Genomic DNA, 14,407 nt, shown 5'->3' with positions numbered 1-14,407 from the left:
AAGGAACACTATAGGGTAAGGAACACAAACATGTATTCCTGACCCTATAGTGTTAAAATCACTATGTAGCCCCTCTGCCCCTCTAAATATAATATAATCTTACCTTTATTCCAGTTTGCTGGTGCTGAATTTGCCTCCTTTGCTCGCATCATCAGAAGTGCTGATCTTAACCAATCACAATGTTTTCCCATGGGAAAGCATCAGATTAACTGAGATTGTCAAATCTCTGCCAAGGAGGTGAGCCAGGGACAAAGCCAAAAGCTGCCCTGGCCAATCAGCATCTCCTCATAGAGATGCATTGATTCAATGCATCTAATGAGGAAAGTTCAGTGTCTCCTTGCAGTGAATTTCAGATAAGTGCTCCTCAGTGTGCAGCACTGCCCCAAGAAGCACCTCTAATAGCCATCTGAGGAGTGGCCAGTAGAGGTGTGTGCCTAGGCTGTAATGTAAATACTGCCTTTTCTCTGGAAAGACCGTGTTTACTGCAAAAAGCCTGCAGGGACTGACTACACACACAAGAAGAACTACATTAAGCTGTAGTTGTTGTGGTGACTATATTGTCCCTTTTACCAAACGACTGAAACAGTCAGAAAACAGAAATTTTGTACACACTGTAAATTCTTTTTTTCTTAATATGGAGGCAGTACATATGGGTTGTGCTCCCTAATTGGGACAAGCATCTGCAAGATAGGTGATTAAGAAAAAAGTCCCTCCCCTTTACCCTATAAAGGGCTTCCACCGGCAATCCCACCTCAGTCGTAGCAAGAATACACACCTAAGCCACACACTGTAAGCAAAATTGTAATTTAGAGGGAGGGAGATTTGTACTGCCACCATATTAAGAAAAAAAATCATTTACAGTGAGTAAAACTTCTGTTTTTTTCCGACATATGGTGGCAATACGTATGGGATATAGCAAGATTCCCAATCAGATGCCTAAACAGATTCCCAATTAGATGCCTAAACAGCTTGAAGTACCCACGCCCTGACACAATTTTAGAGGCAGAGAGTAAATCTAGCCTGAAAATGCCTCATGTTTTTTTAAGGTGCTAAAAGCTGACCAAGAAGCAGCCATGCTGATTTCTTTGGGTGAAGCAAGAGCTTTTCTCTGCCCACAAAGCAGCCATTGCCTTTGTGGAATAAACTGGGAAAGACAATGGTGACTCAAAACAACTGAAGCATAGGTCATTATGATAGGCGAAATAATGAGAAATAGAATTATGAGAGGCTTCATTGCCCTTAAAACTTTCCTAGAAGTTGACAACAAGTGATCTGATCTTCTGAATTTGGCTGATATGGATAGGCACATCTGAAATGCCCTTTTTAAAATCTAGAATATGCCATCTAGTTCCAGCGGGGAAGTGGCATAATTATAGAAGGATGAGCTGTAAAACATCTCTAAAAGATAACTCTGGAAGAATTTAAGTTTGGGGATGAAACACTACTTTCACCCTGATGGAATATAAGGAATTCCACTGAAGAAGATATATACAGAAGCTCACTTTCTCTCTTGGCAGAGGTAATGGCCACTAAGAATGCTGGTTAAGCTTTCACATATTAAAAGGAACCACCTCCAAAGTAAAAGGGGACCTGAAAGACTGAAGAAAGATCCCAGGAGGGAAACAGAACTTCCTAGGTGGCCCAAGAAGCCTATTGCTTCTTCATTTCCTGACACTGGAGATTCCCTTTAAGTTTACCCAAGAAATTGCAGCACCGTGGTCATATTTATAAACCCCAAAACCATATTAAGGAGAGAAGCACAGATACAATAAGCAAAAGCAGTGCATAGCAGATGCATTCCACGGTGTAAAAACGGTCTATTTTGCACATACAGTCCACTTTCTGCAAAACAATTCCATCCATAACTTGCAATTTTAATCAGAACAGATTTTCAAAGCATAGATCAGCTAATCTTACCTTGAAAACCTCTGAGCCGTGTGGGGGGTGGACACAGGGAACCCTTCTGACAAGCTTCCTGCTGCCAGAGGGAACAGCACAGGGATCCACACTTGGCGGTTTCCCGGAAGTTCCAATCTGCGCATGCGCAATAGCGCACCCGGCACTTCGGTGGAACGCAACACCGCCTGGGCTTGAATTCCACCGCTGTGCACAGGTGCAAGGCCTGCAACATAATTAAAGGCATACCCTGGCTCGCCCATACTCGACACACAGTTAAATAGAAAGGGCTCCGGAACCTCCACGGACAGAGCCATGCTGCTCAGCCTACCACCCGGGCAGCTATCGTGCTAGCTTGATCCGTTCCGTGCTGGGACAAGAAAGAACTGAGGTGGGTTTGCCAGGGAAGCCCTTTATAGGGTAAAGGGGAGGGACTTTTCTTAATCATCTATCTTGCAGAGGTTTGCACAACCCATACGTGTTGCCACCATGTTTTTTTTTTTTTTTAAACGCAATTATAGGTAAATTAATCAGTATGAAAATGAATAACATAATAACCTGCACTGTAAGGGAAACAGACATAAGCCGGGAGTCTTTCCGAGGTCGGCCTTTCTTCCTCTTTTCTCCAAGGTCGGCGTCAATCTCTGCCTTGCGTTTGGAGAGTGGTTTTGTTGCAGGGATCTTATCCTCACTGTCGCTGCTGCTCTCTAGGAGGTCTCTTGGTTTTTGGTCTTTTGTAACATTCTGATCTTTTAATCTGTATAAAAGGAGGAGGGGAAGAGTATCAGTGACTTGTCTCTCATAATAAAGGGTGTTAATGGGGAAAAAATTAAAGTAGAAGACTATGAGACTACTGGGTTCTTTATAACTGTGCGACCAATGATTCTCACAGGGAGATACTGAGGGCTTCACGTCAAGATTAATTATAGAAATGGACAGGATTGAGAAACTGTTCTTATGATAGGGACTTTAAGCACTATAACTACTTTAAAAAGCTTCATAAAGCAGTTCCTGTGTATAGATCATGCCCCTGCAGTCTCTCTGTACAATTGTCTGCCAGTGACAAGTGAAATTACTTTGTTTATGTTTATGCAGCCATAGCCACACCTTCCATGAAAACAGCACTTTCAGTTCTTGCAGCACATGGTGTGTTTTTTTTTTTATTTCAGAGGTTTTTAACTCCTGCTCTGTTAATTTAAGTTAATCACACCCAGGTAGATGTTGCATGCTCTAGCAGACTATTCATTGAGCATTGAGAATGCTTTCCTATGAGACTGTCTGAATGCGTATGCGCATTCAGCCAATGACGGGGAAAGGAGGAGGAGAGTCCCCAGGGCCGAGGGAGCCCGGCGCTGGAAAAAAGGTAAGGGATTAACCCCTTCCTCACCCTAGAGCCCGGCAGGAGGGGGGGGGGGGGGGACCCAAGGACCTTATAGAGCCAGGAAAACGAGTATGTTTTCTTGGCACTAGAGTGATCCTTTAAGATGTACACAAGACACTTAAATAAATGAGATCTAAGCTACAAAAGAAAAGAAAAATGTGTATAATCAGATGCTTCCATGAACTGTTCTGTGGTTAAGATAACAAAAATGATAAACACTTTAAATGACAAACAGTGCATTGACCCTTTACATCTAACCTGTCTGCAGATGTCTGGTTTATATGAGCAACTCCTGCCGTTCCTGAGGTGGCTTTCGATCTTTCAGTGAATCGGGAGTCGAGTGCTTTCATAGGTTCTATCTTCGCTTGAGTAGAAGATAGTCCTGTGGGGGTAGATGGTATGACAGAAGATGCATTCCCACTACAAAAAAAACAAATCAAACAAGTACTCAGTTACATGATACATTAAAGTAACCTCATGTACAGAAAATGTTGTCATTCAAGATTTTTCACATTTTTTTCACTGCCTCTTATCTTCAGAGCACAGAGTATTTTGGAAATGCAGTTTTGTATTACCAATAACTCTCAAACAGTGGTAAAACCTGTAATGGGTCAGTCTAAACATCATAAATACTACATGAGGTCAATATGCCCCTGGTGATGTCTCCTGGTTCTGCATGAAACTATTTGCTGTGCAACAAAATTCACATTGCCAATATGAAAGTATAACATCAATAGTAGCAACATTTCACAAGAGGGGTTGGGCCACATCAGGGGCCCTCCGATTATGTAAAAAACAAAAAAAAACACACACAACAGGAAAATTAGCTGTAGTGGTTATGATGTCCAGACTGACCCAAAATACTTGCAAAATGTCATAGTCAGCAAAAATAATTTTCATGAATCCCTACTCCGAGATTCATGGAAGATTATTTATTTTTTATATAATTTGCAAAAACAGAGGTTTCATTAAAAATACAAAAATGGCAAACGTGATCTATTTTACCTATCTTTGGTAGGAGTTTCTTCTGCTGGTTTTGCGTTTCCTGCAGGTTCTAAGCTTGATTTAGGAGCACCCAAGGAGCTGGTTGTATTTGAATCCAAGGAGATTAGCTGTTGGTTGCTCTGCGAGGAGAGCATTGAGCCTGCGAGGGATCCTGAAATCGGAATGCTGTTGAAGAATGCTGTGGAAAAGTCCCTATAATAGGACAGCCACCAAATACAGAAGGAGTATTAAAAAGGTAGCTCAACTTTAAAATGTAACCTACACATATTAAACTTTAAATCTGAAACAGTGAGTTTTCACTCCTAAATAAGCTTCATTGCAACAAGTTGTATGTACCCAGTGTCCAGTTGGGCGATGCACAGAGGGGTAATCCTACGCCTGCCATCTGCTGTCCGTGTCTCCACTTGTTTCTTTAAAAGATTCTGAAATACATAAAAGATTCATATCACTATTTTTTATACTGCAGGATACTTTTAGTTACAACAACCCATATTTTAGTAGCATAATCTCTTCGGTTATGTAGAGTCTAGCACCAAAGATTGTCAAAACTTTTTTTTTTCAAAATATATCTGTAGCATTTGTTGTACCTCATGTATTTTATTGCCAAAATGTTCATGCTAGTTATAGGGTAAAGCAGATGGCTGGTCCCTGAAATTCCCCACATATGAAATTATATTAAAGGTTGTAAATTTTGAAATGGTTTACTATGTGTTCCAACAAGAAGTATACAATACATATTTGCATCTGTATATCCTTACGTTTATTGGAAACGTTACTGTTCAATCAGTATATGCCTTGGTTGTAGCCTGGACTTTTTTTGACAAAGTCTAGCTGGCATACTAAAAGATTCTACGATGTGCATCTGTATTCTATGAAAACTGTGGGCACTTGTGGTGTTTTAATTACTTAAACGGAAAAACACTATTATTATCGCCATTTATATAGCGCCAACAGATTCCGTAGCGCTTTACAATATTATGTGAGGGGGGAATTTAACTATAAATAGGACAATTACAAGAAAACTTATAGGAACGATAGGTTGAAGAGGACCCCGCTCAAACGAGCTTACAGTCTACAGGAACTGATTGGAATAGGTGACAATGCAAAACACAGGGCACCAGGATTTCAACAGTACCATATCATTCTTCATTGCATCTCAAATAAGAAAAATCAAGATAGTATGGGCAGGGAGACTATAGGCTCGAATTATTATTATAATTATATCGTATTCAATAAAACTATAATAGATCACTTTAAGGGAAATATCTAGTCCAGGCATAGGCAACCTTCGGCAGTCCAGATTTTTTGGACTCCACCTCCCATGATGCTTTGCCAACAATATGGGGGGGATGTAGTCCACAACATCTGGAGTGCTGAAGATTGCTTATCCCTTACCTAGTCAATCACTAGAGGCTGTCATATCAAAACAATCTGCCACACAGCACTACATTAATGTATCACTTTAACAAAGAGTTAAATACCATCTAACTTTGGACTTCTAAGGATACTTAGAACAACTATTATATGTGAGGATTTATGAGAACATTGTTTGGTAAACAAATGAATTGTTAGTGATCTAGTTTTGATATGTTATATTTTCTAATACAAGTAAAATGCAGATGATAATGTGTGGTGACATAAAGCTGGTATGATCGTTAAAGAATGAAAGGAGATAACGATCAAATAAAGAAATCAACATTACACACACTCTGTACTACACAGAAGCATGACTAATAAGAGACCGTACAAAACATTCAAGATGCACCTGCATTTTGTTTTAAATGTAAAAGTCTCAAGCTATACCTTTCTGATGTCTTCCAAACTCTCTCCATTTACCATACTGGCCACTGTGGGAGTTGGTGAGGATTCCCTTAGTGCAGCCACCCTCTGCTCTCCATCTTGTAGTGGCTGCTGTCTCTGTTGAAATTTCAGCATCTCTGGGTTCTCGATGATAGTAGTAGACAGCTGGGGCTCTGTTGTGATAGCCAGGCTTTTACCATACATGCTTTGGAGGATGTTATTCTGTGTGTGAATACAACATGATGGATCATACAGATGCAGAAGGTGAAAGGCTTTGTGCGTCATCTTTCCACTGTTGAATGTGCATGTGGAAAATATCTTCAAGCACTCAATGAATTGTAAAAAAAAAACGTTACAGTTTGCATTCAACCCTTCTATTGGTAATCAAAGTAAACATATTGGTGACCTCATGAAGAATCACAATACAATTGTGTGCAGGTTTAAGTACCTTCTCTTCCTCGCTCAGTGGGTCTCCAAGCTCATCTTGAGAGAAATCCAGATAAGCTACAGATCCATCCATAGAACACACCAAGATTCCCAGGCCGTTTAGTGTCCTGCAAACCAAAGAAAAGTAAAAAAAAAAAAAAGCAGTTAGCCGTTGTAAGATGACTGAGCAAGGGTTGTGAGCTAAAATCCGCACAAAACAATGGGACACAATAAAAGCTTCCATGGTCTTGCCAGAGTCTCAGCTGTAGATAAACCCAGAGGGAAATGTAATGGGAAGGGAAGAAGTCTCTAAAGAAGTATCCATCAATGTTACATGCCATATGGTTTGTGGATAGAAAGTCCCGCAAGATTGCGATGAGTGAAAACTGGCAGGAAATAAATATTTTTCTTGTATAACTAATTTTCTCAAATATAAGTGGAGGTTTTATTCAAACAATCTGTGCAGAGTCCATCCTACAGCATGGCTTTGAAAACATAATATGCTTGTTAAATTACCAGGCAGATTGTGTTATATGGCCTTTCAGCGTATACCATACATTCTGCACAAATTATGCATATAGTGGCAGGTTATACAGGTCACTACAGGATAATTGCATGTATCAATCTTTTATAACTAGAATGCAATATGGTAACTCGATTCCAGTGTTACCATATTGTAAAACAGAAATAAAACCAAACCGGGTTGGGTTGAATGGTCACAAAGAGCAGGGGTAGGCATAGGTTCCACCCTAGATTCTCCCGCAACGGGTGTGCGTTCCTGAAAAGTCAATTTTCAGGAGTATAAATGCACTTCCTCCATAAGTGGCCAACCCTTAGGCCTCACCATGGCGACACCCTGGGCACCAACACGCAGAGTCTACTTTAAGGGCAAAATGTCGTAACCTCGAACCTGTGACCCCTCTCCGCCCCCAAGAGAGGGTGCTGCCAGCGGAACCACTGGAAAGACCCACCAGCAGGCAGATTTGTAGGGAGAAAAAAAAAGCGACCTTTGGGCCCCACCTGAGGTTTCAAAATTGGGTCTTTGTTAGGAAGCAGGGAGAAGTCTTAACGTATCTTTATCTATATTTTTAACATATAAAAGCAAGTTTTTAGTACAAATCAAAACACGGATAATAAAAATATATTTTCTTACCAAGAAATATCCATAATGGATTTATCAAACAGCTCATGGATTACAACCAGGGGTCTTTTAAGACAAGTAAGCTGTTAAAGAAAAAACAAAAACACATTTTCCTTACGAGGAAGACCACATACACAAGTACACTTTACAATACGAGAGAGCGAGAGAGAAAAAATTTCTACTACAAAGGTAAAAGAGGTGAATATATGTACAGAGGACACATCAGAAAAGAATCAAATGAAGAGGGGATTAGAATAATATATGATCTCACTTACTTGGAAAATTACCACAAAAAAACAAAACAAACCATCAAGTTGCAAGTCAGATAAGACACATAAATGCAACAGAGAATCTCTCACCCAGACAGACAATGAGCGATCCTTACTCCCTACAGCACAACAACAATAAGGATTATTGGTTTTGCTTGAACTCCCATTCTTCTGTTTCTTCCTTAATATTTTTGGATTAAATTTCTGGGGAATAAATAACACTTGTTTAAATAATAATTAAAAAAAAATATCTTCACCTATAATATATGGACAATATGCATCAAATACAAATGCAGCAGCAAAAGGAAGAAAAATGGTTACTAAAAATTAACTTCTGGTTGTACCGTATACAGAAATGTGGATGCATTTAATAATTAATATTCAACTGTACAGAAATGTGCAGTACAATAATACAGAATGTGGATCAAATATACACATATAAAAAGACCTAGGTGAATCTAGCATATATAGCAATGCAATGAGGGTGAAAACAATTCCAGTTTCCTCTAAATACCTACTGAAATACACAAATATGAGAAGTATGAGAAGAATTGGACAGTATAAAATATACATTACAGTTGGTTCAAAGTGCTGTAAAACTAAGTTCATAATGCACACTAAGTTTCAATACAATGCAATTCAGCTATATGGCAATTTCCGTTCAAAAAATTTCATTTTATTTTTTTTAAAATACATTGTTAATATGGGTCGTATTGGTTTCCAGATTGATCAAGCATTATTGTGCAGTAGCTTTAGTAAGCTCACATTTAATTTTGTCTTTTTTATTAGCATTTAACACAGATGAGTACAAATATAAATCAATACATTAAAATTCAGAAAAATGCTTACTTGGATTATAGGGGACATAGACAAACAGTGCATCATGAGAATTAGCGTAGGCAAAGATTGCAAAAGAAATTACTTTCATCCAAAGGAATCAATTTGAATCTGTCTGGAATTGAATGACATTTGTAAACATTCTCACTGGTTCTCTTACCACTACAGTAACCGCTTTCCTGTGTCCCACAAAATCCATGTTTGTCTTCCACCCATCCCGTTCGATGATTTGAGCTGTTGGGCCAGAGTTGTTCATGGCATGAGCGGACACAAGATAATGGCCATCAGGGGACCAGCTGAGCCTTAGGACATGGGTGGTTCCTCCACACTAAGAGGAGAGCATAGATTCTTTTGTTTGGATGGTGGTTGTTTTTTTGAATCATGGAAGGTTATATAAAACTTTACAAGGAATATTAAAACACAAGCATACATTACTATGTGAGATAGAAAAAATAATTATTATGTGTTACTATATTACTTCCCTCCCAAACACAGTTCATCCCATTCCAAACACGTCTTCTGATCAATCGAACCTGACATGACAATTGCTTGGAAGTGTGAATACCTCATCAAAGGGCTTGGTGATACTGGTTTCTAACTGCCAGTCCATCGTTCTCCAGACCTTTAAGCTACGATCATCAGCCTGAGAGGCAATGTACTTCCCCACTGGATCCCATGTAAGTCCCTTTACCAGGCCAGAATGACCACGAAGTGTTGCAATAATCTCTAAATTAAAAAAAAGAACAATTAAAGAAATCAGAGATCTCCCCAAATAGGAAGACATAAATCCACACACTTTCCAGCGATAGGTTGCCTTTGCCACCTATCGCACTGTTAGTCGCCCTCCCCGCCCCTCTGAATGATAACTGGCAGCAGTCCTGCTGTTCTTGCCAGGTTTCCTCAATGCTCTCCTGTGCGGTGTTCTGTGGGAGGGGAAGAGGTAGAGTCTGGGCATAGTTGACAAAACTTCCCCTATTGCCTCCTAACCTGTCTAAATGTTAGACACATCTTGCTCCAGTACCAGTCTTATGGGGATAATGCAACAATGATGTTGGCTACAAAGGGTAAGGCACCCTTTACTTTTGAGGCATCGCAATTGTCATCTTATTCATGGCCCAACTGCATAAACATCTACACCACCTGGCTTAGCATGTGGATACCATCAGTCCGTTCACCCCGCAGGCATCAAACCGTGTTGGATGAGCATAGAAACATAGAATGTGAACCATTCGGCCCATCTAGCGTGCCCAATTTTCTAAATACTTTCATTAGTCCTTGGCCTTATTTTATAGTTAGGATAGCCTTATGCCTATCCCACACATGCTTAAACTCCTTTACTGTGTTAATTAAACTCCTTTACTGTGTTACATTGGGCTCAGACTTATGATCTACGAGTTTGATATCTTGTGATCATTGAAATTTATATTTTGTTTAGAACTGATCTCTCAAAACTATTTCTACCTTTGAACATCGACAGTGCATTGACTATTTGTTTTAAAAAAATCACAAATCAGGCATTATTGACTCACTGAATACTAATCATGCTAGGTCTCGCTTACTTAGGATGCCTTTTTTCAACCAGAGTTTGACAATTCAGGCTATGATACATTGTACCTCTTGTATTAGCGGCTAACTATTATAAGTGTTATCTTGCTTAATAAATAGAGGAAAAAATAAAAAAGGCATACAAAAAAGTAATCTGCAGTGGTGTATTGGAGGGGCAAAAAAAAAATGGATAGAGTCACTTTAAATCTGCATCGGATTGGGTGTATTGAAAGGGTCACTCCACTGCCAAATTAAAAAAAAATAAAAAAATATTTAGTAGATATACCGCAATGCATGTATTTAATTTACAGTGGGGTATATCTAAAAACAGCATGCAAAGCAAGTTCTCATTGAAAACCTTTGCAAGCCCCCCCTTCTTGCCCACTTTCTGTGGCTGTCCAATCACAGACTTCCCAAAGCAGCTGAAGGAGTCTTTGCAAGGCAGATTCTCTGAGCAATTCCCTGCCTCGGAGTTTGAGCGAAACTATCAGGAGAAAATAGGACCAATTGTCTGATTGACAGCCATGGAGTGTAACAAGGTTGATTATTAAAAGTGACAATTGCTATTAAAAGCTGCCCTTTTTGTCAAATGGAAAAAAAGGTAACACTTCACACCTAAAGCAAGCTAAAGTGCTTTAGGTGTTGGAAGTGTTCCTTTAAACTTCCCTGGATTGTATATGCTGCTTATGGAAGATTCATCTGGACTGGTCATGTCCCCAAACTACATTTTAGTGTACCACAAACTTTAACATATGTAATGGTCTTACTATATTACAAAACCTGGATATCAATACACTTCTTCAGGAAATCACTGAAAGCTAAATGACTCTACATAGGTTATTGAACTGCAACTAAAATGATGCTCATAAGTTTACATACCTGGAAATTTCAAAGCATTCCAAATAACTACTGTGTTATCCACGCTGCAGGATGCAAGCCAGGCATCATGGGGAGACCATGAAACGTCCATCACATCTGAGAATAAATCCATATATCACAACAAATTATATTAAAGTCATTATTGTACAAAAGGAAAATAGAACTTTGCCATGTACTAAGCTGAGCAGTAAAGGAATAATGAATCATTAAGAAATGCAGTCAACTCACAGATGTCAAAATGTAAACTCACCTCCTGTGTGACTTCTGAGGATGATAAGGCATCGCCACTGCTCTACATTGGTAAGTTTACTGCTGGAGCCAAAAACCGTGCTAGGGCCAATGTATCTGAGAAATGAGCAGAAAACTAAAACAGACTTCTATATGATTGTAAACAGTCCAAGAGATACCACGCTGCTTCAGCAAGCAATTGTGGTTACTGTAACACCCAGGAACAAAGCCAAGAAATCCATCACTTATTTCTTCTTTACAGGAACCAAGGGAATCGTATCAGTCAATTCTATGCTAAAGTAATTCCAAAAAAATCATGTTATTGGTAATAGTGGTAAATCCAAAACCTGTCAATTGCCCAGTCTTCAACACAAACCTTCTATTTCAGCAACTTCAGTTTAAATGGGCCAGCATAAATGCACCAAACCATGTAAATGCTACAGCCAGGGCAGAATTCACAGTAAAACAAAAGGATCAATAATATTTAAAAGTATGTTAGACACTAGCCTTTAAAATGTAGTGAATTTTAAAAACAGGATATCTCCACTTTCAAAAGATGACTATTGTAAGTAAAAGTTCTCAGAATAGATAAGACATCCTACGCCTCACTAGATTCTAAACGAACATTTGACTAAATTTTATAAGCCATGGCATAGTGTGGATAGAAGTCATAATCTCACCCTGATCGCTTCCACACCATGATGAGCTTGTCGTCCCCTCCAGATGCTAAATATGCTCCATTGTTGGACCATCGCACGCAGTTCACACAGGCTGAAACAGAGCGTACGCAAAGATTAGTCCCATTCCAATGTGACAGCACATGGGGAAGATAACGCACTGCTCGTATTGTGTCCTCTCTTCAAAAGGCTAGTCCTATTCCAGGGATGTGTGACACCATGTTAAAGTTTCCCACTAGCTTGCTCAAGGAGTTTGAACCCCCAGAGCAGCCATTTGCCTTGTTGTCTGGTACCTAAGTGGTTGTCCATCTGGCACAGCATCTTTGGAACATTTTCATTCTTCTCATCTTCCTCTTTAAGGACAGGCGGCATATTCCAGATGACGACTTTTCCAGAATCTTCCCCTAAAAAATAAAAACACTGTTCAAGTTAAGAAAACACTTGGAAAACCAAGAAGTACCTGCAATAGAATTGCAACTGTTTATTTTGATAGCGGTAACACAATCTTTATCACTGAGGGAAAAAAAAAAAAGCTGATGCGTACGGTGTACAGAATCTGATACGACGTGGAGACTGATGGTGTAAAAAGTCCTGCTTTCTTGAGTATAAGCTAATCAAGAGTCTGAGCATTCTATGAGGAAACAATATTTTTATTTTATTGGATGAATAATAAAGATGATAGATTTTAATGGATTCACTTTTCCTTTCTGATTTCTCATCAAAGTGCTGGGTTAGCTTAGCATTAGGGATGTAATATCTTTACAATGTGAAACGCAGGTGAGCAGTGCTAATTTATACACAGGGCTACCTGTTGTGTATAGTCCCGTTACCAGAAGTGCTGGTTCTGGATCTTCAAGAAAGAAAAATCAGTGTATGCTTTACTCCATCCTGTATTTGGATTGCTGCCACAGAAAACCTTATTTCCCCTCCTGGCCAGATTGGTGGGGTACAATTTCCACTTGCTCATAGTAATATAACAAATAGAAATTCTGAACCCTGTTTTATTTATATAGTAACAATTGTATGTAACACTTGTTACATTGCAGTACAGATAAATTACCTAAAGTAAAACATGTATTTGAATTGTGTGCCATGTAGTGATTGGTTTTCTGTTACATATTACTCATCTCTAAACGCACCTTGACCTCCTGTTGCAAACTTTGTGCCATCTGGGTGGATATCCACAGAAAAGATTGGCTTGCCTGTGTTTCATGAAAGAAGAAAAACACTTATTACACATATTATTATGATGTTATTATTTATAGCTTGGAAGAATGTTCCTAAGGGGGGAAAAAATGGGTTATTGCAAAGGTTATTGTAAATAAAGTTTTAAGTTCCATATTCTTGTACCAATTTGAAAATTCTAAATATTTTTTATCGCCTACTTTTTTTTTTTTGTACAACGTAACTGCACATATATGTTACACATTACGTTTAAATTGAGATCTATATATTCTGGAAGAAACAACTGTGCAGCCTTAAAAGAAAATAAAAATTGAGAATTTATGGAAAGAGGTTACGAATAAAACAATCTGCAACTTGGCAGCTGTACACAACACTAAATTCGCATTTAAATACAAATGTTGCATCACCTGTTATCAGTGACAGAAGGACCTGTAGACATGGAAACGACCCCCTGGGACCAATATTTAAGCCGGCATGATAAAAAGGTTATATTGGGAATGTAAAATGACAGAACACTCTAGTCTGTGATCCTTTATAAAACTTCTAGGAACTCATAATACATACTGATCTACAAAAGCCAGGTAACCCTTACCCATACTGGCACACTGTTATAAATTGGGGATGGGGGTTTAGAGGTCTCTGGGACCCTTTGTGACCTCGCCTCACTTTTGGGGGCCCTCCCAATTAATGAACCACACAAGGATCCACAATGAATGCACATGGCCCTTAAAGGCCAACAGGTGTTACTATTTTCTTTTACGGTAAATTAAACGTTTTCTTAGTGATCTCAACTCTCGTGGCTCCTGGGGGCCCCATTGCTCCGCCCAGTTCTCCCTCACCATTGTGATTAACCCAGGTGGGTTTCAGGAGCTTCATTGTCCCTCTTTGCCGGGAGAGGAGGTGTCAGCTCCGGCTGCCCATTGAGCCTGGAGGGGGCTCGGTGTGCAGGCTTTTCCCCGCCTCGGAGCCGCCTCTCAGCGCCGCTCCATCCCGCTCCGGCACCCGCACCAAGACCGGAAACCCGCGGGATGCACGGTTCAAAACTGTCCTACCGGAAACATGCAGGTCACACCATGCGTTCCACGCCTAGCGGGCAGGATCAGGCGGGGAACAATAGCCTGAGATAGGGGGGCAATCA

At 39.6% G+C, this 14,407-nt stretch overlaps 1 protein-coding gene across 1 annotated transcript in view; it reads right to left on the bottom strand.

Annotated features, from left to right (window-relative positions):
- The window catches only part of LOC134610993 (protein HIRA), a 31,829-nt gene extending 17,510 nt beyond the window's left edge, over positions 1-14,319 (bottom strand). The window contains exons 1-16 of the mRNA XM_063454462.1: positions 14,109-14,319; positions 13,224-13,286; positions 12,378-12,488; positions 12,088-12,178; positions 11,430-11,524; positions 11,180-11,275; positions 9,321-9,481; positions 8,916-9,083; positions 8,009-8,122; positions 7,662-7,732; positions 6,531-6,636; positions 6,086-6,304; positions 4,619-4,704; positions 4,283-4,474; positions 3,536-3,697; positions 2,455-2,653 (exon numbers count right to left, since the gene is read on the bottom strand). Coding sequence (XP_063310532.1) covers positions 2,455-2,653; positions 3,536-3,697; positions 4,283-4,474; positions 4,619-4,704; positions 6,086-6,304; positions 6,531-6,636; positions 7,662-7,732; positions 8,009-8,122; positions 8,916-9,083; positions 9,321-9,481; positions 11,180-11,275; positions 11,430-11,524; positions 12,088-12,178; positions 12,378-12,488; positions 13,224-13,286; positions 14,109-14,145 — 1,971 coding nt within the window. The 5' untranslated portion in view covers positions 14,146-14,319. The remainder of the gene's footprint in view (positions 1-2,454; positions 2,654-3,535; positions 3,698-4,282; positions 4,475-4,618; positions 4,705-6,085; positions 6,305-6,530; positions 6,637-7,661; positions 7,733-8,008; positions 8,123-8,915; positions 9,084-9,320; positions 9,482-11,179; positions 11,276-11,429; positions 11,525-12,087; positions 12,179-12,377; positions 12,489-13,223; positions 13,287-14,108) is intronic.
- Between the last annotated feature and the right edge of the window lie 88 nt (positions 14,320-14,407).

This window comes from Pelobates fuscus, chromosome 5, assembly GCF_036172605.1.
Source record: "Pelobates fuscus isolate aPelFus1 chromosome 5, aPelFus1.pri, whole genome shotgun sequence".
Classification (NCBI taxonomy): Eukaryota; Metazoa; Chordata; class Amphibia; order Anura; family Pelobatidae; genus Pelobates; species Pelobates fuscus.
This window is presented reverse-complemented; position numbering and strand designations above follow the sequence as displayed.